The sequence below is a fragment of the Kryptolebias marmoratus genome, linkage group LG24 (genome assembly GCF_001649575.2).
Source record: "Kryptolebias marmoratus isolate JLee-2015 linkage group LG24, ASM164957v2, whole genome shotgun sequence".
NCBI lineage: Eukaryota > Metazoa > Chordata > Actinopteri > Cyprinodontiformes > Rivulidae > Kryptolebias > Kryptolebias marmoratus.
Genome location: NC_051453.1, coordinates 12,299,033 through 12,326,156, shown reverse-complemented (window position 1 = coordinate 12,326,156; position 27,124 = coordinate 12,299,033). Strand labels below are relative to the sequence as shown.

The 27,124-nt window shown below is 39.3% G+C and overlaps 1 protein-coding gene across 4 annotated transcripts in view; it reads right to left on the bottom strand.

Annotated features, from left to right (window-relative positions):
• The window catches only part of tle2b (TLE family member 2, transcriptional corepressor b), a 79,601-nt gene extending 52,786 nt beyond the window's left edge, over positions 1-26,815 (bottom strand). Inside the window, exons 1-3 of one of the 4 annotated variants that reach the window (XM_037974297.1) lie at positions 26,044-26,815; positions 14,876-14,973; positions 14,303-14,366 (exon numbers count right to left, since the gene is read on the bottom strand). In XM_037974297.1, the coding sequence (XP_037830225.1) occupies positions 14,303-14,366; positions 14,876-14,973; positions 26,044-26,067 (186 nt within the window). In that variant the 5' untranslated portion in view covers positions 26,068-26,815. The remainder of the gene's footprint in view (positions 1-14,302; positions 14,367-14,875; positions 14,974-26,043) is intronic. The other 3 variants (XM_017407160.3, XM_017407158.3, XM_017407159.3) reach the window with 3 other exon arrangements.
• Positions 26,816-27,124: the final 309 nt, after the last annotated feature.

The window sequence follows — 27,124 nt, the reverse complement described above, 5'->3', positions numbered from 1 at the left end:
AGAGCAGTCCAGAACCAGAAGATCTGAGGGGTCTAGACGGTTGGTACAGCGATAACAGATCTTTAATGTATTGCGGTGCTAAACCGTTCAGTGATTTATAAACTAACAACATTATTTTAAAGTCTATTCTTTGAGCTACAGGGAGCCAGTGTAATTATAATACAGTGTGTTCCTCTTCTAAAATCTAAAAGGTAAGAATACTAGGCTAAACCAGAACTAATTTCTCACAAAAGGTAGAGTATAAAAAGCTTTTTTGCATCATGTTTGCAAATGTGAGTAAACGTGTTACATGATTTTTTTTTTAAAAACAGAAAATGCAGCATGAAGCTGTTGTTATAGCAATTTGAACCCATCCTACCATTTGATGAGGGCTCAACCAACTTCTTTTTTCTGGTTCCTGATTTGTTTTTTTCTTTATTTTGGGGATTTTTGTCTCCCCCAATGGACCAATAAGAGCACATATTCACACAGTAATGTGCTATTATTGTATGTGTACCAGAGAATCTTTAACAAACTTGCCCCGCACCATCCTGATTTGCAACATTTAATGTCCCATTATCCACTCACTAAAGAGATGTGCAACAAAGCTAATAAAAATTAGATGGTTACTAGCAATGAAATTGTTATCAGGAGCAAAGTAATACAACAAAGCTTATTGCAGAGGTTTTAATCAAATAAGATTGTGTCAAATTGTTAAACTCATAGAGCAAGAAAAAAGGCTTAAGAACAATCATGAGAATTTTTGTTTTCCTGTGTGGTTTGTATAGTTTATCACCCTGATTTGAAATAATCTGAGATGGAAAAAAAGGTTGCACAATTCTGCATCCAAGTTTTGCACACAGGAGAACAACATCTGATAATGGTACATCAGTCCCACCTTCAACATGCTGTCAAAAAGGTCTAAAGATGCAATAAAACATACAGCAGGTCAGATCCATCTAATTTATTGACATTTGAGTTTTGTTTCCAGTATGTAAACCTCCACACACTTAATTTGAACTGATTTTGGGGGCAGTATTCTTGTCGATCTTACCAGTTTTACTCAAGTTATCCTCACACTTCAGCAGTTGCCTTTTAAAAGCAGAAGTCATTTGTGTTATTGCAAAGCCAAAATGGTTTTTGTAATTTTCAAAACTCTGACGGGTCTAATATATGCAGCTCCATTTGCAAGAAACTGGAGGGAGTAAAATCTGTGAAGCTTTAAATTGTTTTTATTGCACCTTGAGAATTTACGTCTCACTCAGTGTCATCATCAACTCCACATTTTTTGTTGTTTCATTATGTCAGTTCAGCAGGCGAGTTATTTTAGACACACACACACACAAAAAGTTGCATTTAATCCTTGGGTATCCCATCACGCTGCAACGCTCTGCTCTCCACACACTTCACATCTAACATCTGTCTCCCACTGATCCCGTTCACACCGCACCGCCACCATCAGGACAAGACAAAGAGTATTCCTGAAACCCTCGATGTTTCCTCCTACTTTCCACTCATCAGTTCTTAAGGGAATAGCTGCTGTTTTCCCCTCCCTCCACCACCATGATGCTGAGAGACAGCAATGGCAGATTTTTTCTTCTGCACAAACTGTAAAACATTAGGAGGTGGGTCTAATCCAAGGTGATTTCTTTAAATGGGACATTCCTGTGTGCGTGTGTGATATTCTACCAATTCTACCATCGTGCACGTTTGTATTCATACAGGGTGTGTGTCTGTGTGCGCACAGACATGTATTTACTCCAGCATGTGGGCTCGTGTGGGTGGATGGGTGTGGATGTGTGTTTAAGCCTCAACAAAAGCATTGTTCATAGACGTCTATCGGGTGAAGCTGTCTCTTTCATCTGCCCACCCACACACATACACACACACGCACACTTTACCACCAGTGTTGAAGGGAATGCATTTTGCTAATTTCTGGGTCTATATTTTCATTCCTGCACTGGATTAGCCAAAAATGCAATCTAGATTTTTTTCTTTCTTTCTTTCTTTCTTTCTTTCCTAAAGGAAGCTTTAAACAATATGGGATGAACTACTGGCACACTGAGGAATGGTTGATATCCTCTGGATAAAATTCAAGCTAAAATACTTATTCAAGGTTTAAATTGTACACACGTGCTTCTTTTTCATTCACTTATCTAAAATATGTCACCTGTGCTGGCAAAATGACTCACAATGAGGAACTTTTCAATATAGTGTTATTGTTATTTTCAAATTCTCCGTTGAAATTTGGCGATTTATCACCCTGGCCTTGAAACAAGCTAGTTTTATTTACTCAATTGTTATTGGTCTGGAGGGAAGTCATCAGGAATTCCAGCTGTACATTTAAAAAAAAGGGAATCCCGAAGCTTCACAATGATGGCAGACATTTTACAAAGTGATTTCCTGGCGCTAAGGCAGCTGGAAGACAAAAATAGGCAGTTTAAAACAAATTCAAGGGATCACAATTCAAAGGGATGATTTCTGAAGACATATTTCTTAGAAAACTTCAATCTAACGATAGATTAAGAACATTATATGTTATTTTAGTTCCCAGGATCGCTGGATGGTGTCGTTATGGCCTGTGCTCATTCTGACAGTACGGGTCACATGTGTAGATAAATAAGTTATTAGACAAAATAAGCAGTCTGTTGGTGTGACTCTGTAACCATTTTCTGAATTTCTATGATCAACATAAGTGGGAACAAAGACTTACTGTTTGGGCTTTAAGTTCAATTTTTTAAATTTATTTAAGCCACTCATCTTCAAATCATGAACTGCATTTTACTAAATGAACATTTTCCAGCAGTTTCAGACTTTTAGATGCTTATTTAACAGATATTATGTCCTCTAAAATAAACCTGATATGAAGAAGTACTTCAGTTTACCCGATACCCTTTGGGTGGGGTTTACAGCGCTAAATGTTTCTGATTCTACAATTAATCTGTGAATTTAGTTTTCTGTCTCAGTCATCTTATATTTAATCTCAACAATAACTTTTAAAATCTGGTGATGTTTTTGTTGTGCTGCAGGAATAGGTCTGACTGTAAACTTAAGACTGAAACTCGGTCAGTCATTCATGGAGACATCTCTACTGAATGAGGAGCAGCAGTGACTGATAGTAAACTGGCTTGTTTCATGAAGATTACATTCTAAACCATGAATAAAAACCCCTGCAATTCAACAGAACCATGAACATTTTGTGTGAATGCAGCTGATCATTTCACTGCTCAGAGTCTGTGCCGGCTACGCTGTTCAGTGCTGCTGCTTGGTCACGACAACAATGAAGTGTTTTGTTTTTTTTACATATTTCAAGTGACTTATTTTGTTTCAACTTTAGAAACAGGAAAATGCAAAAGAACCAAGGCTGAAAAAAATAGTTTAGGTTCTTTAAACACACATTTATAGTGTTTAAGCAGAGCTCAAACTGCACCTGTAATGCACAGGAGACTGCTGCAAAACATTTGAAATGTCTGGAGTGAAACCAATTTCCTGTCAGGGAAACAACCAATCCCAGCCTAATACTGATCGTCCCTCTGATTAAACAAATCTGTCACCAGACCAGATGATATTATCTGAAAGCTCTCCTTCTTCTGAATGACAGATATCGTAGAAACTTGGAATATCAGCAGACATCAAAAAACACCCCCAGCAGCAAAAACTTCAGCTCATCATTCTTTTTTTGCTCCGTTTTGCTCCCCCCTCCCCAAATACATGCTAGTTGGATGACATAACTGTGAATTTAGTTTTGAACAAAAAAACATGGATTCATAGGGTCAGTATATGGTTTGAAAAATTGGATTAGAATTAATGACTTGAGTTGAAAATACAAAACTTTTGCAATGCAATATTTATATATATTTTTACAAAGTACCTTAAGGTAATGGATTTTATTCATTTATCCCGGTGCTGGAGTGCAATAAATACAACACATTTTGTATTGTTTTGGTAAAATGCGTTTTGTAAATGCACTGAAACTAACACCTAAAATAAGCAAAACACAGAAAAAGTCACTTTTTTAAAGTACACACTGATTACACTGTACTATGGCGAGCTTTGACTTTTAAAGCAAGACTAAAATGAAATTTATACTTAGTCTACTCGTGTGCTTAACCATGTGGTCCATATGACCGCGTGCAGCCTGGACTGTGTGCTTCAACAGTGACAAGAAAGTAGCATTTTAAAAGGTGGCACCCAAATACACAACAGACAAAAAACATTAGTCGAGCCATAATCAGGGTAAAAAAAAAAAAAAAACAATTAGAAAGGTTTTAAATTCCTGCAGATGACTCCTAACAGTTTGCACATGCAGACATAGAGAAATATGTTGAGAGCTTTTATCTGCAAACATGCAGCCTTAACTACTAGCTCTCTAAATTTATGTGCATAACACACTCCTTTTAGGTGAATCAGTCAAGCTTTATGAATGCTTTGTTTTTCCTTCTCCAGACAGTTCAGACAGGTTAAGACTCTTAAAACAGACTCAATCCTTCCATACATCTGGCCATTCTTAAATCCCCTGAGAATCTCCCACTGAAGGATGGCAGAGCAACACTTAGCTGAGCAAGAAGAAATCCCTGTTCAAATTCTGACCCCTTTTTTTTCCGCTGTCATACATCACTTTGATATTTACTGCTCCATATTCTTGCCATTTCTTCCTCCATTTCCTGTTCTTCATCTTACTGCTGAACTAAAATGTGTCTCTTTTTGTGTCTTTGCTCTTATGTCTCTCTGCCTCTTGTTATAAATGTTCCTGTTTTGTGTGTCTGTGCGTGTTTTTACATAGTTTTTCTCCAGTTTGTGTCGGTGCCATTGTGCCCTGTCTCATATGTCTTTCATTTGTTTTGTTTGTTTGTTTTGTTTTAATCCACCCCCACTCCCAACCCATCATGCTCCCCTTTCCTAAGCAGCCTGTGACTGTAATGTTGCTGAAGAGAACAGAGTGTCAGCCTGAATCAGACAGATGAGCTGGGAGAGGAGTAAGAGGCTGAGAGCACTGCATTAATCCACACACACACGCACACACACACACTTCATCCTGCCTGTGGGGCCGCACGGAGAGACAACACAAACAAACACGGTCTCACTGTTTCAACAAATGACCACCGATTCAATGATGCAATCCCAATACAATCATATCCCCTGAAAAAAAAAAAAACTGTTACACTAGCATTTAAAAGAAAATAATTCCTGTAGAAAAATAAAACCAATACATATAATTAACACACATGTTTCTATTTATTTTAAATTGTCCTTCCATAGATTTTAGCAAATTTTCCGTTCGTTACCAACTAAGAAATCCAACTTCTCTGAGCAATTTCTGAATGACTGATTTCCCAGTTGCAACTGATTATATTGCAGAGTCTACTGTCGCTCACAGAACCGACTGAAATAAATCTGAGAAACAAAACAACTGTTCCACAGAGGTTAGGCTCTAAAACACAAATCTATGGTGAGAAAACTCTGCTTCAGCAGATTTCATGTAAAAGTCCACTTTCTTCTGAAAGAATGTGCAGGTTTGGGTGTGAGCAACTTGAGTTTGGCATGAATGTTGTGTTTTCATCATCTTCACAACCAGTCTACAGTTATTAAGTGGAGTCTGCACAACCAAACGCAAAACTGAATGACAGTGCTAATAACAGCGGAGGTTAGTTAAGATTACTAATCAGTTTATCAGCTTAGAGAAACCTGCAGGAAATAAAAAAAGGTTTTCATAATTAGTGCAATAGGAGTAGGATTTTTTTTAATTACTATAATCATTATGGCACACTGTTGAGCAAAGTTATAAAAAAAATCTTAACGATAAAATAACTTCAGAAAAATAAACAAAACCCTATGAGCAAATATCATTTCCTCATAGTTAAAACCCAGAAGGAGTCATTAAATGTAGGCTTTTCCCCCGCCTGAATACGACTTGCCAAACATTGTTTCCAAAACATGCACAAAACGACAAATACCACTCTAAAATATTCCTTCTAAGATGGCGTGCTTCACTGTATTTTTTTTATGAAATTAGATGCAACCATATTTTTGCCTCATGTCAGCAGCTTGGACTTTTATTAACACTGGACTCCTGCAGCGTCTCTGTAGCTCCCACACACACTGACACAGGGATGGAGAAGCCACACAACGTGACCCCTCCCGTCGACCGTGAGCTGTCACCCTCCAGTAGAGATGTCGTTTTTTTTTTATTCTCTGTATTAAAGGGGCCAGGCAGTTCTTCGTCTTCAAAGTGTTTGTCTTGTTTTTGACAGCAAAGATGAGGGAGAAAGAAAGCTGCAGAACGGTTCAAACTGTAATCAGGAATTTGTTAGTGCTAAAAACACTACAACCTCTAGGCAGGCAGAAGAAAATAAGAGAGCAGAGATTAAAACAGTGACTTTTGGGATGGTGGGGTTTATGATGCAAAACAACAGCTTCAAACTTCTTCTTTTTTTTTTTTTTTTCCTTTAACATTTCATCTAGAATCAACCTTAGCCCGGCAGTGTTGAACACAACTCTCCAGGCGATAGTCTTGCTTGTACTTTTGTGTAGGCATGTGACCGACACATCTACGCCCCCTCATTAGCCAGGGCTACAATGCAACCTTATTTAAAAATACACAGTGGAATTCCAGGAGAGCAGTGAAATCTGAGAGCCATGAATTATAAATACAACAGCCAGTGAGGAGAGCAGGACGCCCACAGACACTCACAATGTGTGTGACTTGATGTTTGTGTTTGTAGCAGCCAAAAAATAAAAATGCATATTGCTAATGTCTCTCTGCACATACAAAGATATGAACCAGCCCAGTGGTACAGCCTATGTAAAACATATAGTCTATCCAAAAAGAAACTACAGAGAGCAGGTCTGCCAAACACACAAACACCCTACATTCAGTCCAGGGAGTGTTTCACTGCAGCAACACAGCAGACAGAAGCAATTTGAGAAAGTTGTGGCATCATCACTTCAAGCGTGGAATGTAAAATATCCCCGCTGCCAACTTTAGAAGTAAATACTAGGCAAAACGAACTTTATCTAAGTTAAATAACATAAAGGAGATATGTAGCAACAGAGTGAAAATTGCTCTCTCTATTAGAATATGGTGGCTGGGAGATAAGTACAACTTTTCAGCAACACACTATATCGGCTTCCTTTATTTCATTTAGTTCAGGGCTGTGTTTGTCACACTCTGCATGATAATTAAATGTTACTGAGCTATTTGGGACCTTTTGCTGCAAGTCTACCAGTATATTCGGGAGTTTTACACAGCAAAAAAAAAAAAAAAATCAATAGCCTGAGCAGAAAAAAGGAAATGTAACATGAGTAACTTGTATTTCAAAGACATGTTGATATAAAAAAAAATAAAACATGAATCCAACAAGAGTATTTACAAATACTGTGTGACTAATAAGTCCAATAATGTCAGGATTATCATGTAATTTAACACAAAAAGCCTGTTTTGTTGTGTTTTCATGGAGTCTGTGCATCAATTATCCATAACTTTTATCACTATTTTTTCCCCTGGCACAGGCTGCAGCTCCACAGTCAGATTGTAATCTGGGATGTTTGGAGGATTGGTCAACACCTTGAAACACTTCGTTGTCTCCGAGCAGCTTCCCGGCTGTGACTGGGGGCTACAGTTGCTGCGAGGGAGTACAGCGGAGATCAGACTCCAGTGTTGGTTCTGATGCAACACAGCCAGTCGTGATGTCAACACAGTGGAGTTGTCGGTAATACTGCCACTTGAGCTGTGTTACAATCGGTGCCGTTCTCTTATTAAAAAGTAGGCGTCACTTCTGGGGAATTATTACAGATAAACAGCAAAAACAGCACCAGAAAATGAGCTGTACAGGAAGTACGCTCTTCATCTACAAACAAACCCACTTTCAACTAATTTGCTTTACTTTTTGGCATTTTTTTAAAGTTTATGCATCATTTCCAATAAATGCACCTGCTTGTGTTTTATTCAATCGTACAGTTGCCTGAAGACAAAACTGCTTGCAGACTTTGTCTTATTGCTAGGTGAAACTGTGTGCCAAGAGCCAAGGATTCACCAACAGAACTCCTTGTTGCACTAAGGTAATGATGTAGATTCTTTTCTTGTTTGTGATTTCAAAGTTGTGTTGGATCAGTGCAAGCCATTTCAACACATCCCTAAACAGTGTTTTTCTCAGAAGCGTCACTCTTTTATTCTGTGATGAGAGCAACAATCCTGCAGATAAAGTGATAAAAAGGTAGAGGACTGGTTGATGATTAGGTAAGAACATGCAGAACTTTCGCTATAAGCAAGAATAACTATAGGTAACATCAGATGGTACTGGAATAAAATTCAACATTTTTCTTTGACTCCCCCAAACCTGCTTCCTCCAAATGTGCTGCTGTATACAAACGTCTTATTAAAATATAGCGATGTAGACACAAAATGTATGTTTCTAAAGATTGTCATCATCTAAAAAGCAAATGCATCAACTGATTATATGAAACCTTGTCTCCATTCTGCCTGCTTGTATATTTAAGAGTGTAATAGTGCTGAATAGTAAAGGCAGGAGCAGTGCAGTGCTGTGAGCAGACCCCCAGCCTGTGGAAACAGGCCTCAGTGGATGACAGGCCTAACGAGCTAAATATAGCCTTCTGGGTTATCTCCTCTGTGGGTGCAGCGAGCCCGTTGTTGCTTCACATTATTTACGTGTCTGTGCATGCACCCTCTCTCTCCATCTTTCTTTCTTTCACTTCACACCCCTCACACCATCACATCACTATCTTTTTCCCTTCGTGTTGCATTCTCTCCATTTCATCCACTCGCAGCATCTTTTATTCCTCCCTTCATCTCCTCTGTGTCTGCTTCCTTCTCGTTATCATTTTCTCTCCCTCATTCCTTTCCCGCTTTTTCCCCTCTTCCCCATCAGTACATCCCTCTTGTCTCAATCAGTCTCCTCCTCTCCTCTTTTTATTCTCTTTATCTCCGTTTCCCTTTGTATCCTTCCCTCCATTCCTTTAGCAGCTCTGTATTTTTTTTCCCCCTGTCTGACACTCTGAGCCTTTTTTCCTCTTCAGCTATCTTTCCCTTTGAGCCTCTTCTCCTCTCCCCTCTCTTTCTCATTTTCCTTCCCTCCCTCTAATTTCTGAGTCGAGCCTATGAAGCAGCAGAACACTGTGTTAGCTCACCGCAGTGAGCCCTTGTTCAAATAATTCAGCCTGGGGTGCTAAACGTCTGCCACGCTAACCTACATGGATGTGTCATCAGCATCTGCAGCTCCCTGACCTCCTACACTGTTAAAGCCCAGTGTTGAACCTAAACACACAGCAGAAGATACTCCCCTACACTTCCCCACACCCAGGTCAAAAAGGTTCAGACATTTAATATCTTAATATGCGCAAAGCTCAAACAAATGTAAAAGAAATGCATCCATGTTGAATGTCACCTCTCCTATTGTCTGAGGCTGGGTGGAGAGGGGTTTGAAGAGAAGGAGGTGGATGTTTGACTGAGCTGCTTGTTCTATGCAGTAATTCTACAAAACCACAGCCAAAACGGAGGTCCAGAGGAAAATGAGTGTTTCTGAACATCTAGGAGTTTCTGTTTTACGTTCTGCTTTGTGCTTCATGTTTATGTGCCCTCATATTCTCCTGTACTTTTTGTTTTTAACCAGACTGAGATTAACTTTTGAGGGCATTAAAAAAAACCTCCATCTGTAAAGTGGCGTCTGTTTGGGTAGACTCAACGAGGATGTTCAGATGAAGCACGACAGCATACGATTTTTTTTACTTTGAAATGCCAATTTGTCTAAAATACATATTTATTGTTCACCCAATATGCATTAAAGGCTTTGCAGAAACATATTGTTAAAGTTTGATTTCAGCTTCTGTTAAAATCTCATTAAAAAGATTTAAAGTGTTGGTTTAAAGAATTAGATTTCCCAAACATCCAACAGCTTTCAGTTAACCGATTGAAATAGTGGTTATTTGAACATTTTTGTTAGGAAGCAAAATTAAAAATCTACATTTTAACAAGACCAAATCCAAATTTCAAGACAACACAGTGAAAACTGTAAGTCTTATAGGTTGTGTTTTGTTTAAGATGTGCCCATATGCTTTCCAAACATGTTTCCAAAGGTCCACAAAAATGTTCTTCACGTTGGGTTTGAAATATGGCCCAGTCAAAAGCAAAGCTGTATTTGCACATCACAACAAACTCTGACAATCCATGAGCGGAGGCTTACATACTGCACAGAGGAGCCATTTGTCTTTCTGCGGGGCTTTCCTCACTGGGCATCTAAAAACGCACGTGCAAACAGCACATTGTTGTGTTCAGAATTTTATTGTCCATTTCATCAGTGAACAAGATCTGTGTAGGGTCAAATTGTAGTCAGTAAATAATTAAATCTCTGCCACAAGGATTTCAGCTCCTTACAGAAACCTTAGTAATCATGAAAGTAATGTTAGTTATCTTGTTAATATATGTACAACAATCTGCAGCATTTCCCCAAGTTTTGTTCAGGAAGTTCTGTGAATGAAAACTCTCTCCTGCCTATGTTTTATATGATTCTGTTCCTGTCTATGATAAAATGTTGGTTTTAAATTGTTTTAACAAGCATTTTATATCTTCTGGCTCTGACTCTGTGAAAGCTGTCTCTGTGAAACCCTGCGCAGATCTCCCAATGTCAGCTTTTTAAACTTTGTACCTTTCTTTGTTCAGGAAGTTCATGAAGCCATTCAAGTTTAGATCATAATAAATCTTCTGGACCTGATTTAAATGATCCTTATTTTTTAAAACTGGCAGCTGATTTTGTAGCAGAGCCTTTTTAACCTTTTTAACCTTACAGTGGAAAAGAATGAAATCCCCCTCACTATGGAAATCAGCTTTTAAATTCACTTTATTAAAAGGGGGTGACCCAGTGATTTTATCTAATTATATACTAATATCTAATTTATCAGTCCTGGCAAAAGTGTTTGAAGTTCTTGTGAGTGAGAAATGAAGGACTTTTTATATTCAGATGCCATCTTATCAAAATATCAATCAGGACTCAGAACAAAAACATGACAGCTGCAATGAAAGTGGGAAATTACATGTTTGTTGCACTTGATAAGAAACAATATTGTGCATCACTTTTTATTGATTTGTCAAAAGCATTTCACCACAATATTTTAAAACTTAAACTTCTTCAATCAGGGCTCTCAGAGCAAGCAGTCATTTGTTTCACAAACTACCCCAGTCACAGGACTATAAAATACGTATTAAATACGACGGTCTGTGTTTGTTACTGTTCACAAGGGGGTGCCCCAGGGTTCTGTATTAGGTCCACTCCTATTCATAATTTACATCAATAATATGGGCCTACATGTGTTGGATGCTAATTTACATTTTTATGCTGATGACATTGTTATTTACTGCTCTTGTTTAGGCCATAAAATCCATGCAGAAAGGCTTTGTGGCTGTTCAGTATTCATTACTTTAGCAGAGACAAGACGAAGCTCGTGCTGTTTACCAACTTAAAGAAGATGCCACAAATTATCCCCCCAGTGACCATGCTCCAGGGAAGAGGTGTAGTAGAGGTGGTCCACACGTATATATACCCGCTCCAATGTTTTTAGCTGTGCTGGATTATGGAGATCTTCTGTATATAAATGTTTCTGCCCGAAGTCTACAAATGGATGCTTCCCTTCTTTGTGTTTCATTACAAACTGTAGAGCATTGACACACCACTGTGAGCTGTAGTCTCAGGTGGGGTGTCCTGTTTTGGCTATTCGAAGGAACGGTCATTGATATACTTTTATATAAAAAGGCAATACTCGGACTGCTGCCCTCTAACATTTGCACCCTGATTGCACAGAGAAGTGCTGGTCCTTATTCTCTACACTCTCAAGATCATTTGTCACTTTCTGTTCCATTTGTTCCCACTGAGTTGGGTAAAAAAGCTTTTGTTCCTACGGCACCTTATGCATGGAGTATGTTGCAGGAGGTCTAAAAGCTAAAATAACTCATTTATTGAGAACTTTTAAAGCTAAACTGAGATTACTTAAGGCTGATTCAGTATTATGCACTTGTTTTTCATCATTTGTTTTTAAATTTGAACCTTGTCTGTGTTGATTTTGGTTGCTGCTGCCTATCTTGGCCAGGTCTTCCTTTAAAAGGAGCTTATTAATCTCTGTGGTATCGTAAATAAAGGCTTTATAAAAACATATATGAACAGAATAACCAGGATTTGTGCAGGTGTGGTCAAACAGACCAGAATGTTGTGTATTTATGTATTTAAATGTGTGTGTTTGTGAGCCTGTGTGTATTTTATCAGTTGATCCCCTGCCTGTCTGTGTGCTACTCCATCAATCTGTCTGACTGCCAGTTTGCCTGTCTGCTTGCCTTCCTCTCACACTCTCCTGTCTGCCTCTCCCATTTTCTGTCTATCCATCTGTGTGTCTACCGAGCTTACAGTCCTGATCCTGCCTGCTCTCCCAGGTTTATGAAATGCGAGCAGCTTAGCAGATGGTGCATATCGTATTCTGGTTGGCTCTGTGTGGGTTTTGTACCACAGACGAAGGCTTAACAATACATGTGAGCCTTTAGTCACATAGGCGCGCTGAAACAGGGAGCTCAGGCTTTCAGTGCGTAAGAGGAAAACAAGAGCCATATACACAGACTAAAATATGTAGAAGGTTTGAAGGAGGAGCAAAATGTGGTGAAACATTAAAAAGGTGTGTTATGAGAGAAGAATTAAAGAGAAAGAGAAAAGCTATTAAAGAAAAACTTATAACAAACGCTTATACAACTACAGCCTCCAGTAAAAAAGGGGAAAATATAATATTGAGGGAGTTTATCCAGCTGTTTATTTAGTAAAAATAAATACTGTAAATCCCAAATATGAAACAAAAATACTGTATTTACAACAGACAAACTTAAATAAATTTGTTATAATTTGTGGGGGGTTTATTTTTAGATCAAGTGAAGGAAGAAAATATGAAATTATGAACAAATTAAACATAAAATCCATACTTTGCTGCACCACTTCCTAAACTTTTTAGCTTTTAGAAACAAAAGTCACAGAGACTGGTGACCCCAGCAACTGTTGCTTGAAGTATACAAACAACAACAATTACTGTATATTGTTTTTATTCATTTGTGTCTACTGTTTTATCTCTTTTTAACAAGCTATATATGCTCCTGTCAATCATTTTAAAGTTAATTGGATCTTTGGAGATCTTCTTGAAATCCCACACTAGGTGTTTTATGATCCACAGTGGGGTCCTGATCCCATCTTTGGAAACCAGTTCTAAATCTTTCTACGGGAAAAAATCATCCCACATAAAATCTACTTTAAAATAATAAAATTTGGTAAGAGAAGTTTTGAAAATTTTAATGGAAACCTGTCTGTCTGAGGTAATGACTGTCATCTCCTCGGGTCCTGAGATGCAGCTCTGTCTGCATCAGTAATGACAGTGGAAGGGTTGGTTTTCTTCACATATTCAAACTTCCAGCATCATCTCCATGTTTTAAATTACAGTTCTCTGCAGACTGTTGATTGATCAGTGAATATCATTCATCCAGTCACGCTCTGTGCATGACTGCTTCTCTGTAGTCCTTCTCTTTTAGGTAATTTCTTACAGTTTGGTCACAAGCATTGAGTTCAGTTCCTGCTCTTTGTTTCTTTTGTTACGCATTTCCTTGCAAAAGACACTGCTTTCAGTTTTCCGTCTTGATGCTTTGACACTTTCTGCGTTTCCTTCCTTTTTCCTGGATGACCTTCCCATTTTGTCCGTATTTACTGCAGAATTCACACAAAGCTGACTGAGAACAGTCAACATGTTTTAATCACAGTCCAAGCTGAATGGCCTTCTTGAAGAATCTAAAGTCTTTCCATTCTTTTCAATTACAGTTTTCTCATAGAGGCCATGTTGCCTCTCAGTCAGGAATAATCAAACATTAGGTTTAGGAAGCACTCATTTTAACTGCGGGCTCATTTTGTATACTTCAACTTTAGCATGTATTTGTTAAAAAATAAACACAAGTCATGAAAAGAGTCGATATTTTTTCCCTCTACTATATTGGAACAAAAAAGGGTCATACAATGACAACAAGGCTTTTAATTTTTTATATGGTTTAAAGAGCTGCTGATAGAGTTAAAAGGTTTAATTTTTCATCTTTATTAAATGAGAATGTAATTTAAAAGAGAAAGCTAAATAAAAGCATTGTGAATTTTCTTTTGTTTGACTCAAAGACAAACACGGCTTCTACTGACATAAACACTTCACACAAGTCCATTAAAGAGTGTAGACTAATTCTTGTAGAAAAACACGTCATTGTTTCAGATAAACAAGTCATGCAGAGGTCCAATAATGGGCAGGTCGGACTCACCATGATGTAGTGCCTCTGCATTTCTGTCTTCTCACTGGCCAGCTTCTCACACTCCAGTTTCAGGCTGCACAAAAACAATAATAATTGACTCATTAGCAACATTTGTACACTTTAATCAACAATAGCTGGTGTGGGGCCGAAGCTGAAAAGTTTTGGAATTACTTAAGTTCAGGAGTTAATGAATTTAAAAGCCAATATTTAAAAACAGATAGATTATTGTTATAAAAAGAAACAGCTACACTCTTTGTCTCTGCGTGTTTGGGTCACTAAGAGCCACAAGTCAACTAAATGCAAAAATGTTTTGTTGATGTGAGGTTAACAACACAGAAAAAAGCTTTAGTTGTTTGAGATAATGTCATAAAAATAAGTTAGGCTGCTCAGTTTTTGTCATTTTTACTAGCTGATATTGAATTACGAAGTGTTGATTTCTAACATTTAAAATGAGAAAAAAAAACAGCATTTGTACATAGTTTCCACAGAAAACAAAGAACATTTTCTAAAATATATACTGTACACATGTATGGATACAGAACTTTTGAGTACATACAGTATGTTTATGTGTGTCAGGTTTACCTGTGATACTGAGCCTGAAGGAACTGGAATTCCTCCTTGATACGGTCCAGAGTTTCCAGGACTGTGAACTTGAAAGACTGGCCAGGCTGCAAGGGGACCTGCAGAGGAAAAAAGAAAAGAGAAAGAACCAATGAACAACAGAAGCTGAGGTCTGCATGTGCCTATTCAAAGGGAGATTAAGCACTGCTTATTCGTACAAGTGCGTGTGAACTTGCATGTAACACACACTTGAGTGTCTGCAGGTGAGCAAAGCTCTGAATGTGTGTGCTTGTGCATTTGTGCGACAAGGAACAAGGCAAAAGAAAAAAGAAAAGAAAAGAGTCATGATGAAAATGTGCGGGAAGGTCACTTCCTCTTCCCACACATCGTAAAGCCTCATCCTCTGCCTCCCTGTTCTCCTCCCACTCCTCTAATGACTCTGCCTTCTTCACTCCATCCTTTCTTCCTCTCCTCTTTTTCTCCCTCTCTTCCACATTAGCATCCTCTCCACTTTGCCAGGTTGGTAATGTATTCAAGCCTACAAAGAGCTAAGAAGGAAAGAAACATCAAATGAATAACTTATAGAGAATCACGGCACCATCTCTCACCTGCTAAAAGCTAAAGAAGGCCCAACAAAACAAGCAACTCCCAGGGGGCCCAGCACCACCAGCAGCCGTTCATGTCTGTATAAAGTGCTGCTGACAGCAACCCGCCTCCTCTGTAGTCTCCATGAAGTTGGAGAAACAGGGGCGCTGTTGATGTTTTTGATGCTGTAGTTGTTTTCTTTCGGGATGGAGCTGGAGTATGCGGAGTAGGCAGTACTCAGAGGAGATCTTTGCATCTTTGTATTCTTCCCTTTCACCTCCCTATTTGAACCGGTTCATGTTTTCTGCCCCACAGAATTTACAATATCACTTTAGTTTGCCAGATGTCTCTAGGAGGTCTATTAATTTGTCTTTTGCTTTTTTTTTCCACTTGTTTTAGCGTGTACATAAAAGGTCTTTTAAAGTTGAGTAAACTTGTTAAGATATCAACCGACCTTTCAAATTACTGCAGCTGGAATGGGCAGCATTTGATGAGCTACTCTTTGAAAACTATTTGAAAAAGTAATTCAGTATTACTTTAGGTTAGACTGCAACAACGTAAAACAGAAGGATGGCATTAAAGGCATTAAAGTTAGAAAAATTCATCTGTTTTCCTTTAAACACAAAAACAACATTTTGAAGGTTTTACCCCTGAGGAAAAGAATCATGTTGATAAGTTTAATAATACCAAGCAGATCGAACTGGTTCCATAAAGTCCAGAACATATGGGGTGTTCAACCTTGGCTTTCTGACAACGCAAGGTGGTGCTGTGCAAATCCTCACCAATAATTTAACAAAAAGTAATCATTTAAGTTATTCATTATAGGTCGTGTAGCACAAAAAGAAAAATGTGTGGTTTTAGCTGAACAGGCTTTATTTTATTTTATTTTTTTCATCCAGTAGGAAAGTGGGTTTAAGTGGTACTTCAGTTTAGCCCATTTAAATGTTAGTTTTATATTTTATATTTATGATATGTTTTCGCAAATCAAGTTTCCCTTCATGATAATTCAGTAATTCAACAACCCATTCAGTTTCCATGTGTCCATTCATCTACTCATTCATTTATTTAAAAACTGAGCGGCACAACGCAGTCGGTTGACAGCAGCTTGGTGGCTATCGGCCTGCAGCTAAGGCTAAAAGATTGGCGATTTCAGTTGTGGGGCTTCATTAGTCTAGACAAGCACAATTCAATTAGATTTCAATTAGTCCGATGGCGGAGGTCAGAGACGCGGTGGGTTCCCCAGTAATTAATCCGCAGAGCCGAGCCCGAGCTAAACTGAGCCGAGCGTAGTGGGGACATCTAGATGGCTGGATGGGCATAATGCACAAAAACCCTCTGGGTGGGGGTGTGTGTGAGAAGGAGGGGCAGGGGGTGGGAGGGGGGCGTCTGCCAGCAGATCCCCACTGACCTTGATTCACACACGCTCAGTTGGGAAGGGGAGGAGGGAGGGATGAGGAGATAGATAGCAATCTGGCACATGCAGGCAGATAAACACACACAGCCATAAGAACACATCTACAAACAAACACAACGCATATACACTTAAAATACACACCAGCACACAGGGAACACACAAACTCTCAGAGGGACAGTGGAGACGTAGAGGGATGAACTGAAGAGGGGGGGAAGTCAGAGAAAAGATGGATCTGACAGACAGAGGGATGGATGGATGAAGGGACATTCTTACAGAGGAATGAAAGCACGAGCAAAGAGACGGATGATGAAAGAGTAGTGTGGGCACTGACAGAGAGATAGCCAGCCATTCATCCGTCTGATACAGAAGGGAAGAGGCTGAGGAGATGGAGAGAGCAGGAGAAACAGACAGAGAGTGTCTTTGCTGTAGTCAACACAGCCTGTTCGCGTAGCCTGAGCACTGTCCACCGGCCTGTGGTAATACCACTCCCACCATCTGCTGCCATGCACACATGAACACACAGTCGTGTGTGTGCACGCAGACAAAGTGCTGCTGGCAGGTTACATCAGCTGCACTAAGTCACATAACAAAGCCCATAGTCACAGATCAGGATTATACAAGAGATCCGTAAGTCGCAACTATTGGTGTCGACATGGCAGCCTGTGCGGTGGACTGATGAGAGATTCAAATCCCTTTCAACTGTTGGGCAGAAACTCCAAAAATGTCTCACTTTTGATTCGCCAGTTGCACCTTTGTGATTAAGTTTCAAAGACCCTGGAGCAATAAGTCTACTTATATGCAAAAAGGAAAAGAGAAAAAGAAAAAATATTGAGCTGGGCAGAAGGAAAAAGATTTCCTGCTTGTGCTGAACTTTGTTTTTTTTTTTTCAGGAAAAGGAGCGCAGTCTGGAGAACTGGTGATAAATTAGTAAACGCAAAAAAAGAGGCTTCTTGGGGACACTTGTTCCAGTAAGAGCCAAACTGTGCTATAAAACAAACTTTACATGAATGGGACATCAGCAGGTCGTTCCATACGTATACCACAACAAGTGATTGTTGTTGGATTGTATGTGTGCGTTTCATCTCTCCTGTATTGTATCAGATGGTGGCCCAGCCTGTTAGGGTTGCAGTGAGCATGTCACAAAGGGCCAAACAGCATCTTAATGCCCCCGTGTTTTCATACAATATAAATATTCATGTATGTGTATGAGCATTGACCATAGTTGATCTTAAAACTGAATAAGTAAAATTCAAATAAAGGAGAGGATGGAGGAGGAAAAGACAGAAAGGTCTCATATGTGGTATACACACACACACATATATTGTATATATCTTGCACACCATGTGAGACAGCAGTCAATCACAATTTGGACAAGCTGTCATGCTGAGCAAGGGGGAAATAAATTAGGCAGGATTACGTATTGGGGGAAGGAGGAGACTAGAGGAGTGGTGGTTGACGCCTATTTTTACAATATGTTTGATCAGAAATTAATTTATCAGAGTCTCTGTGGGACATACACATTTCTTGCAGTATACAGTAAAAAAGGCAGCAACATCAAATCTTGTAGCAGTTTTACAAAGTCACGTGCAGCTGATGACATTACTTAATGTCTTTATGTTCAAACAGTTATTATCTTCAATGATAAAGTGGAGACTTTGCAGTTCAGTGTCTGCACAGCACTGTTTGAAGTGCTTGAAGATAAAATCCTTTTCAAGACTCTCACAACATTAAAAAAATAAAATAAAATAACTGATTGCTATACTCATTATCAGTCACACGTCATGCTTTTGGTTCTGTTCGTCTTTTTGATTTTCACATGGAAGCGTGGTGTTTAAGCAGCAGCCAGTTCTTCCACCACTGGCAGTGGCTGCATGTGAAGCAGATGCACATCTGGGAGTTATTGAGAAAGACACGATTCTATCTGTCTGTTTGTCTTCTCTGTCAACCTGGTTAGCCCCTGGCACACTTCCTACCAACTCATCAGTATTCACACACAGGCATGTCTATGCATGTCTATGCATGGATGCATTCATTCTACCAAAACACCCACAAACATTTTCTCAATCCTGTCCTCTTCCTCTTGCAGCTCCACCTTGTTTTCCTCCCCTCTTCTTTCACACTTTAGTTCTCTTCTCCTACAATCTTTGCTCTTCGTGCTTCTCTCCAAGACGAGAAGAGACACATTCAGATTCGAGGCATTAAATAATAACCGAATGGTGAAATATTTAAGGGAAAAAGCACATGGAAAAAAAAGTGTAGAAGAAGAGTGTCAGTGCCCCTTGTGTCTGTGTGTGTGTTGAAGTGTGCAGCGATGAACATAAGCAACAGCTCATTAGTTCACTCTGTGATGGAATGAAGAAAGGGTGAAGAAAAAAAAATGGGAATGCAACTTCAATGTCAGCCATATTTTATGAAGTCCTAATATTTTGTTTCTGTGCATGCCCGACAGTTTTTCTGCATTTTTAAAAACTATCCAACTGTCCTAATTATAAAGAAATAGCCTCCTGTAAGAATTTAAACAGAAAACTAACCAACTTTGAAACTCAGGAAATAACTGATAGGTTGTTATCCAGTCAAACAGTGAGCCAAAGAGCCATTAAGCAGAAAGTCATTAGGTTATGCAGTTTACCCGTTAACTAGTTACCCATAACTCAGAAACTGCTGGTTGCAGTTGCAGCTCAGCCACTATGTAACCCGTGGGTTAGAAATTAAGTAAAGACTGGCTGCCACGTGAGTCTCTGAACACCATCCAAGCCCTGCTCTGATCATTTCTTTTAATGGCGGAGAAATGATCAGGGAACCCAGGAACTGAGGACAGAAAATGGCCTGTTTTTAATCAGAGAAAAAGACCTAATCAGCGCAGCTGCTAATGTCTGGTCAGAAATTCTTGGTTGTTTGTGTAACGTTTGCTCACTCTGTGGGTTGTCTCGAAGCAGCTGCTGCATTGTCGTTTCTTGGCTTTTTGCCTCTTTAAAAGAGCTGCCTTTGAAATGCACTGTGAAATTAAATATAAACAAGACAAGGACAAATGGAACGGAGGGGAGAATGTCATTTCTGGGAGGTGACAGCAATCTGCTGAGCAGTTTACCATACACGGCCTTCATTATAGTCAAAAGGTTTATGAAAAACAAACTGCTTGGATGAAAAAAACAGACAGGTCCAGTATGTTTAAAAACACACTGCAGAACTGCACATCTAAAATACTGTATAAATGTATTAGCAAGCACTTGCACACACAACTCACTAATAATTAGTTAAAAACTGTCACTGCTACAACAAAACTGGGTCACGCCTCATCTCAAATGCATATGAATGTACATGTTAAAAAATAAAAAATAAAAAAAACTTTCTCGTTTCAGTGGTTGTATGATCTTAGTTTGTAGTTTTGGCCAAAGGGGAGGAAACCCCCCATCATGCACACAAGCAGATGGTTGTACTATTTATTTGCAACAATTTTCTACAGTTTTATGAATTTGTCCTTGTTGCTTTCACATTTCTGTTTTTCCTCCTTACTGCTTCAATTCGCATTTTTATTGTCTCAACGTACATTTTCATAGATCCAACTTAATTAAACACTTGAAAGGTCATATAATGAAAATCAGAACGGTTTTGGTAGAATATACTGTATAGTATTGTCCTTGATTTAGAAGTGGTTCAAAGATATGACTTTAAACATCTTCAGCATCTAAAAATTACAGAAAGGTCCAATCATTGTAGTCCCCAACTACAACAACTGCTAGGACTGAGGAAAAATGTGTTGCAAAAACAAAAACACATCAAGTGAAAGTTTAAAACCTAACCCACAGACAGCCAACCCTTTCTAGATTCAGAAGATAAAATGTGAACGAGCAGAAGAAAGAAAATCCTGCATGTGTGGCAGAACACACTTGTTTGGAAGGCTGCTGATTATAGATAATGATGTAAAATAAATATTGTTTGTGTACGTGTTTAAATGTGTGTTTATCAGAACACACCCCTCTCTGGGGTGTGGCAGTCAATCCATGGCTTGTACATTCACACCAACAGCAGAGGTTAAACTGGAACATTATTTATTGGGGATGTTGTTGGCACAAAGTGTATATGCGTGCACAAACGCACACAAATCACTGCTGCTCTCCTTCCCCCTTCTTCTCCTAAATGCATGCACACACATTTTAACAGCTGCATCTACAATACAAGCCGCTTCACAGGAGCAGAGACACGCCTTCAAACATGTGCACCGTTTTTAGGGATTTGCATGTTCAGATTTATATTTTGAACATTAGCAGAACAGTGTTTGCTAGGTTGCACATTTCTTCTGCAGCAAGAAAACCACAGTAGCTATACAGCCAAAATCATAAAGATTAAGTTAGAGCAATAGGAACGAGAGCTTTTCAATACTTGAGATGGGTACAAAAAAGATTTGATTTAATCATCATGATGTGAAATGTGGCAAGACAGAAAACAGTTGAGGTGGCTTGGGCATCTGGTTAGGATGCACCCTGGACGCCTCACTGGTGAGGTGTCCCGGGCACGTCCCACCAGGAGGAGACCCAGGGGGAAGACCCAGGACACGCTGGGGGGGACCATGTTTCTCGTCTGGCCTGGGAACGCTTTGGGATTCCCTTGGAATAGCTGGACCAAGTGGCTGAGGAGAGGGAAGTCTGGGCCTCTCTGCTTAGGATGCTGCCCCCGTGACTGACTGACTGACTGACTGACTGACTGACTGACTGACTGACGGATGGATGATGTGGCGAGTCTTCTAAGAACAATCAACCAAGTAATCAAACTCTTTCCCATTGAAATAAATGCAACTCCAATGTTGAATCTACTTGTACCCCTCTTTTAGACCTGAATATTTCTGTTGAAGTTTTAAACACTATTAGCCCCAAACAATTCAGCTCATATGACTTATATTTTGTACCGCACAGATAGCCAAAGACGATCAAAATACTAAAGTCTGTAATTAATGAAAAAAATGCCAGAGAGCACCAACCAGAGTTTTATTATCAAATAATGAGGTTGACTCACATTCAAGAATTTTTTAAAAACTTTAAAAACACGTTTTTAATCCCAGTATAAAGGTTACAGTGTGTCATAAAACAATCAGTATATTCAGCTGAGAGATGAAAAGGGACAACTATATTTTATTTTTACTTTTAAGAATTCATATTTTACTGGCAGATGAAAACGTGAAGCAAGATGTGATTTTATTTAAGGTGTCACAGAAACATTGAACCGTACGTGCTGTGCTGACAGCAGGATTACTTTAATATCTTCCTCAAAGAGGACAGAACTCAACTTTTGATTTTACAGCCTCCTAATTTCAAAATTTCTTTTGAAAAATTGTGGGTTCACAATGTTTGTGTGCTTTTTAACTCAGACGGATGTAGCACTTGCAAGGCAGAGACTTTATGTTTCAATCACCCAGTCTTGTTTTAAGACATTGATTAGATGCCTGAGATTTAGACAACCTCTCGTTTTAGACATCTACTGAACTTTCAATTTCAGAACAAATTTAGCCTAAACATCTTTAGACGTTTTAAATATCCTTCAGACATATTTACAACCCAAACATTCTCAGTAGGTTTGGAGCTGCAGCTGTTCTCTATGCTAAGGTCTTTGACTTGTTTCCTATTTACTGCACCAAAGTTCAATCATAAACTCAAACTATTAATAATGCAACATTTTATAACAACTTTTCTCAGTACCTGAAGAAAATGCACAGAGGTAGATACAGACTAACACATCCTTTATGTAGTAAAACACCGAGGCACGTTACATTTTCTCTGAAAAAATGTACACATAAAACTCAACCTCACAATGGAGATGTACACACTGGCACACACCCCAGCAAACACACACACTGCTAACACAAATATGTGCTGAGCCACAAAGCACTAAGAGGGTATGGACACACAAAAAGAAAATCACACTCACGTTAAACAAAAACACACCTCACACATTCTCTCTCTCTCTTACACACACAAACAGAAATTTCTGATAACGCTTGCCACAAAAATCCAGTGGAACCAATTACAGCTCTGCTCTCCTGGCAAATCAGCTCTCCGTTTTAACCCCTTCCCCTCCAGAGCACGGGGAGAACAAAGTGCAACTTCTCTGCTATAAAAAGTCAAGCTCTTTTTTTTTAATTATTATTATTCATAACTAAAACATGTTTACAGCATTCAAAAGAACGCAGATGGAAAGCAATATTCATGCCACGCTGATGGGAACTGAATTATGACACCAGCATGAATATATCATCCCTATTGACTAAACAGAGTAATGCCAGTTTAATGATGGGGACAACAGATGTGCAGCTCTGTAATTGCACAATGGATCCTGATACCTTAAAAGTGCTTCGCTATAAATCCTACATCTTTTACAAGGCTTCCGTGTATCTTCAAACGCATCGTCTATATCAGCTTTATTACCTTAAACATAAAAAAAACAACTCATATTTTCCTCAAACTAGTTGTCTCAATATCCTCTGCTCTGTCAAAAAAACAAAACAAATGGAACGGAGGTTGGGTCGTTATAATAAAAATAGATTTTGGATATTGTTGTTTTGGTAAATTTAAGAACAATTTAGAATATTAAGCAATGTGGCTGAACTCAACAAAGGCTATTTTGCGCCATTCTCAATGTTCAAGTCTGCGTTTAGCCTGTCTTCCAGTTTTATTTGCTGGCCACTTAAGAGTTTGATGTCATGTATTAAAGTCAAAATCAAACGGACATCAAAATAAAATTTTTTGAGAGTGTATTTTAGAAAATAAAAACAATACCCTCTTCTCAATTTATGTTTCTAGCATATGTGAGTTCTTTGTATTCACATTTCCGGTCTTTGTAACCTAAAACCATGTCATAAAATTAGCGTGAAAACAGCAGAAATGCACATTTCTGTCTGTAGCTCAGCCCTGTCCTGAAAACCAAACAAACCACAACAGACAGAAATCACAGAGTTGATGCTGTTCATCGTTTATCCACAAGTCAACTAAATAATCTGATTTTTTAGCCAACCAAACTGTCAATGGTTAGTTGATTGGTAGAAGTAGGAAATGTGGGCACATATTACATGTTACCATGTAGGTTCTTCCTACTTGTATTTTTACTCACAGTTTTCACTTGACAACTAAAAGAATGCCTTAATTCAGTGAAAAACGGAGGTAACGAACGATTAAAACATCTCACTCTGTTTAAATTTAAAAGGGACACTCATAGAAAGCATTTAAGGTTCAAAATGTTGCCATTTTGTTGTTTAATCTGTAGGGCTAAAACTTAGGGGCACTGGCTCCTGGGGGAAAAGGACAAAGAGGAAATTAATTCAACTTAAAAGTGGATAAGAGTATCTATAAGCAATAAACTAGTATTTCTGACAAGACATAAATGCAACAAATCTGAATGAAGGGGACTGCAGCATGAAAGTTTCACTGTATGTATTAAATATCTTTTGTTAGCTGAATATATAATTGATCTGACTTCGTCAAACACAGCCCTTAGTGTCCAAAGACTTGGAAAAAAATTCTACTTCTACTACTGGATACAAATTTAGAAGATGGTGACTTTGTGATCCAACAAGCCCAACTTCATCACATAATCGCATAATGTTTGAACACATTTGCATTCAGGAGGCAAAAAGATTAAAGTAACTATAATTGCTTGGACACCATAAATAGTACAATGTCTATTTGCATATAAACACGCACACAAAGTCTGTAAGACCAACCTCGCAAATACATGGAAATGCAGGCAAAACACAGATGAACGCACAACCAAGTGTTCTCAGCACTTTCACACCTCTCTGCAGATCACATTTCATAGCAACACACACAAAAAAATAAAGTTCTGCTGGTAGAGGAGGGCTACAGAGGAAGAAAGAGAAGAGAAAAAAAAAATCAGACAGGAAGAAATAGAGGAGATAGACAGGAAAAATGAGATAGGAGCTATCGATCGGTTGGAGTTGGCTCAATCCAGCACTGAACTTTATCACAAACGCTGAACATCACAGCAGGAAGCTCTCTGATATCCCTCTAAAAGGAGAGAACAGAGGAATTCAGTCACTGTTCTCCATTCGCATTTCCCATTCATTTTCTTTTTTTTTCTTCTTTCCATCCCTCAGGAGCACCTTTCTAAAGAATATTCTCCATCTTTTTTTTTTGCTCGGCTCTTAGATCCTTCACTTTCTCCCTTTGTTTTCCTCCTCTCCCCCGTTTCCCTGCATCTTTTTTCAGCAGCTGGCTTATTAGCATTCTCTCTGTACGTGTAATTGATTCCTCATGCCTTCCTCTTGTGAAAATGTCATTCATAATTCTGTGTGATAGCTGGCTAGATGGATGGCTGGCTGAGTGTTTGGTTGGGTGGCTGACTGTGAGGCAAAGTGGCCACTGACCCATTTGTAGCAGATACAAAGAGACCGACAACCAAATCTGATTATAGCAACCAGATCAGGACCCTTGTGAAACAACTGGCCTAAGCTAGACTCAGTCCTCAGCCGTCTTTCATCTTTCTGTGATTTTCAGCTCATGTAACTCTTTATTAACGCCAAACTGAAGGAGGTTAGGGACTTTAAAGAAGTATTAAGAGGGAGTAATTGTGCACTCACCGCCTTTCTGAATAGTAATTGAGCCGAATTGGACAATCAATTAAACGGTCAGTGTGTGAGAGTGTTTGCTTAGCAACAGAAATGAGCAAATAGATGGCTAAGAGTCACACCATGTCTTCCAAGCACATGTTCGGAAGCTGGATTTGTTTTTACATGCGCCGAAGAGCAGATTTAGTTATATGCTACCTACATGCCTAATCAACAAGATCTCAAAGACACCTGGTTTGCAGCTGCAAATAGGGACGTGGTGTGTGAGTGTGTGTGTGTGTGTGTGTGTGTGTACATAACAGGGGATCTCTTGGTCCAAACTAAACCCAGTCCACTCCTCAAGTTACCATACAGCCAGTTTCACTACATTGGAATATGTGAGACGGACGTGAACAGACAAAAAGGACACAGGTGTCTGAAAACACAAGAAAGTTTATGGAGGAGAAAAAAACTGCTGCAAAGTCATATGAGTTCAGAAAAACAGAAGATAGAAATTCAGCAAATCTGAGACATAAACAGAAACAGACTAATTGGAGTTGAGACACAGTCATGATGTGGAGACAGAGGAAAAACTAGAAGTGTGGCAGAAAGAAAACGGAGAGCTGAGGAGAAACTTACCGGATGCCTGCCCTGAGGGTACATGATCCCAGGAGAGGAGAGGCTTCCAGTCCGTTTGATGGCCAGGTTACTCCCCTGGCCTTCCACTTCTCGGCCCTCCACCGGTTACACCACACACACACTCACACACACACAGTGCTTCTTAGTTGGGTTGAGGACACTCTTCTCTTCTTCGCTCTTTATCTTTTAAAGTAAATTCCTGTTGACACACAACCGAAGAACACTCACTCCGTCTATTCGTTTATCCAACAATGTCATGATAAAACGGAGCCCCCGACTTTTCCACCACCTCCTTCTTCATCTTTTCCCTCAGTGAAGTCCAAGTCACAGTTTCTCCACCTCTTTCTCTCCACCTCCTTGTCTTCCCAACAGTGTTTGTCCCCTTTTCCCTCTCTGTGATCAGTCAAGGTCCACACATACTGACATGACACGGAGAATGTAGTCCAGACAGGCTCCCCCTCTTCTTCTACTTCTCCTCCTCTTGCTCTTCTCTCAGCTTCTCCTTGTGCCCCTTCACCCAGCAGTCCAATGGCGAAACACAGAAACATAAACACTCAGCTCAAATAGTCCTCTTCTGTGCTTTTTCCTCCTCTTCACTCTCTCTCTCTCTGACACACTGAAGCCTTGACTGCTGCAGCAGAAAAAGGAGAGGAAGAAGGAGGAGGAGGAAGGAGGGAGGGAGGAGATAGTGAGAGCTTTGTTTTTAATCTAAATGTGGAAAAAAAAAAAAAAACGCAAGAGGAAAGCAGGAAAGAACAGCAGGTCAGTGGAGGATCCAGCGGGCTTTTCAGCAGCAAGCCCTAGACTGTAATATATTGTGCCTGTTGGCTTCAACACAAACAGGACAGGCTGCTAAAGCTTCTCTTAAGGTGGAACTGAGCAGATAGAGACAGCCGGTCACACACACACACAGGGGGAGAGAGAGGCAAGAGATGGATTCATTTTCAATTGTGGTCAGACACACAAAGCAATCAGTCACGCACAAAGACTCAGGCTCAAACTGATATGAAACGAGATACAAACACTCAGACAGATATGTGGACACGCGCTCAAAAGAGAACACAAATGCACATAACGGCAC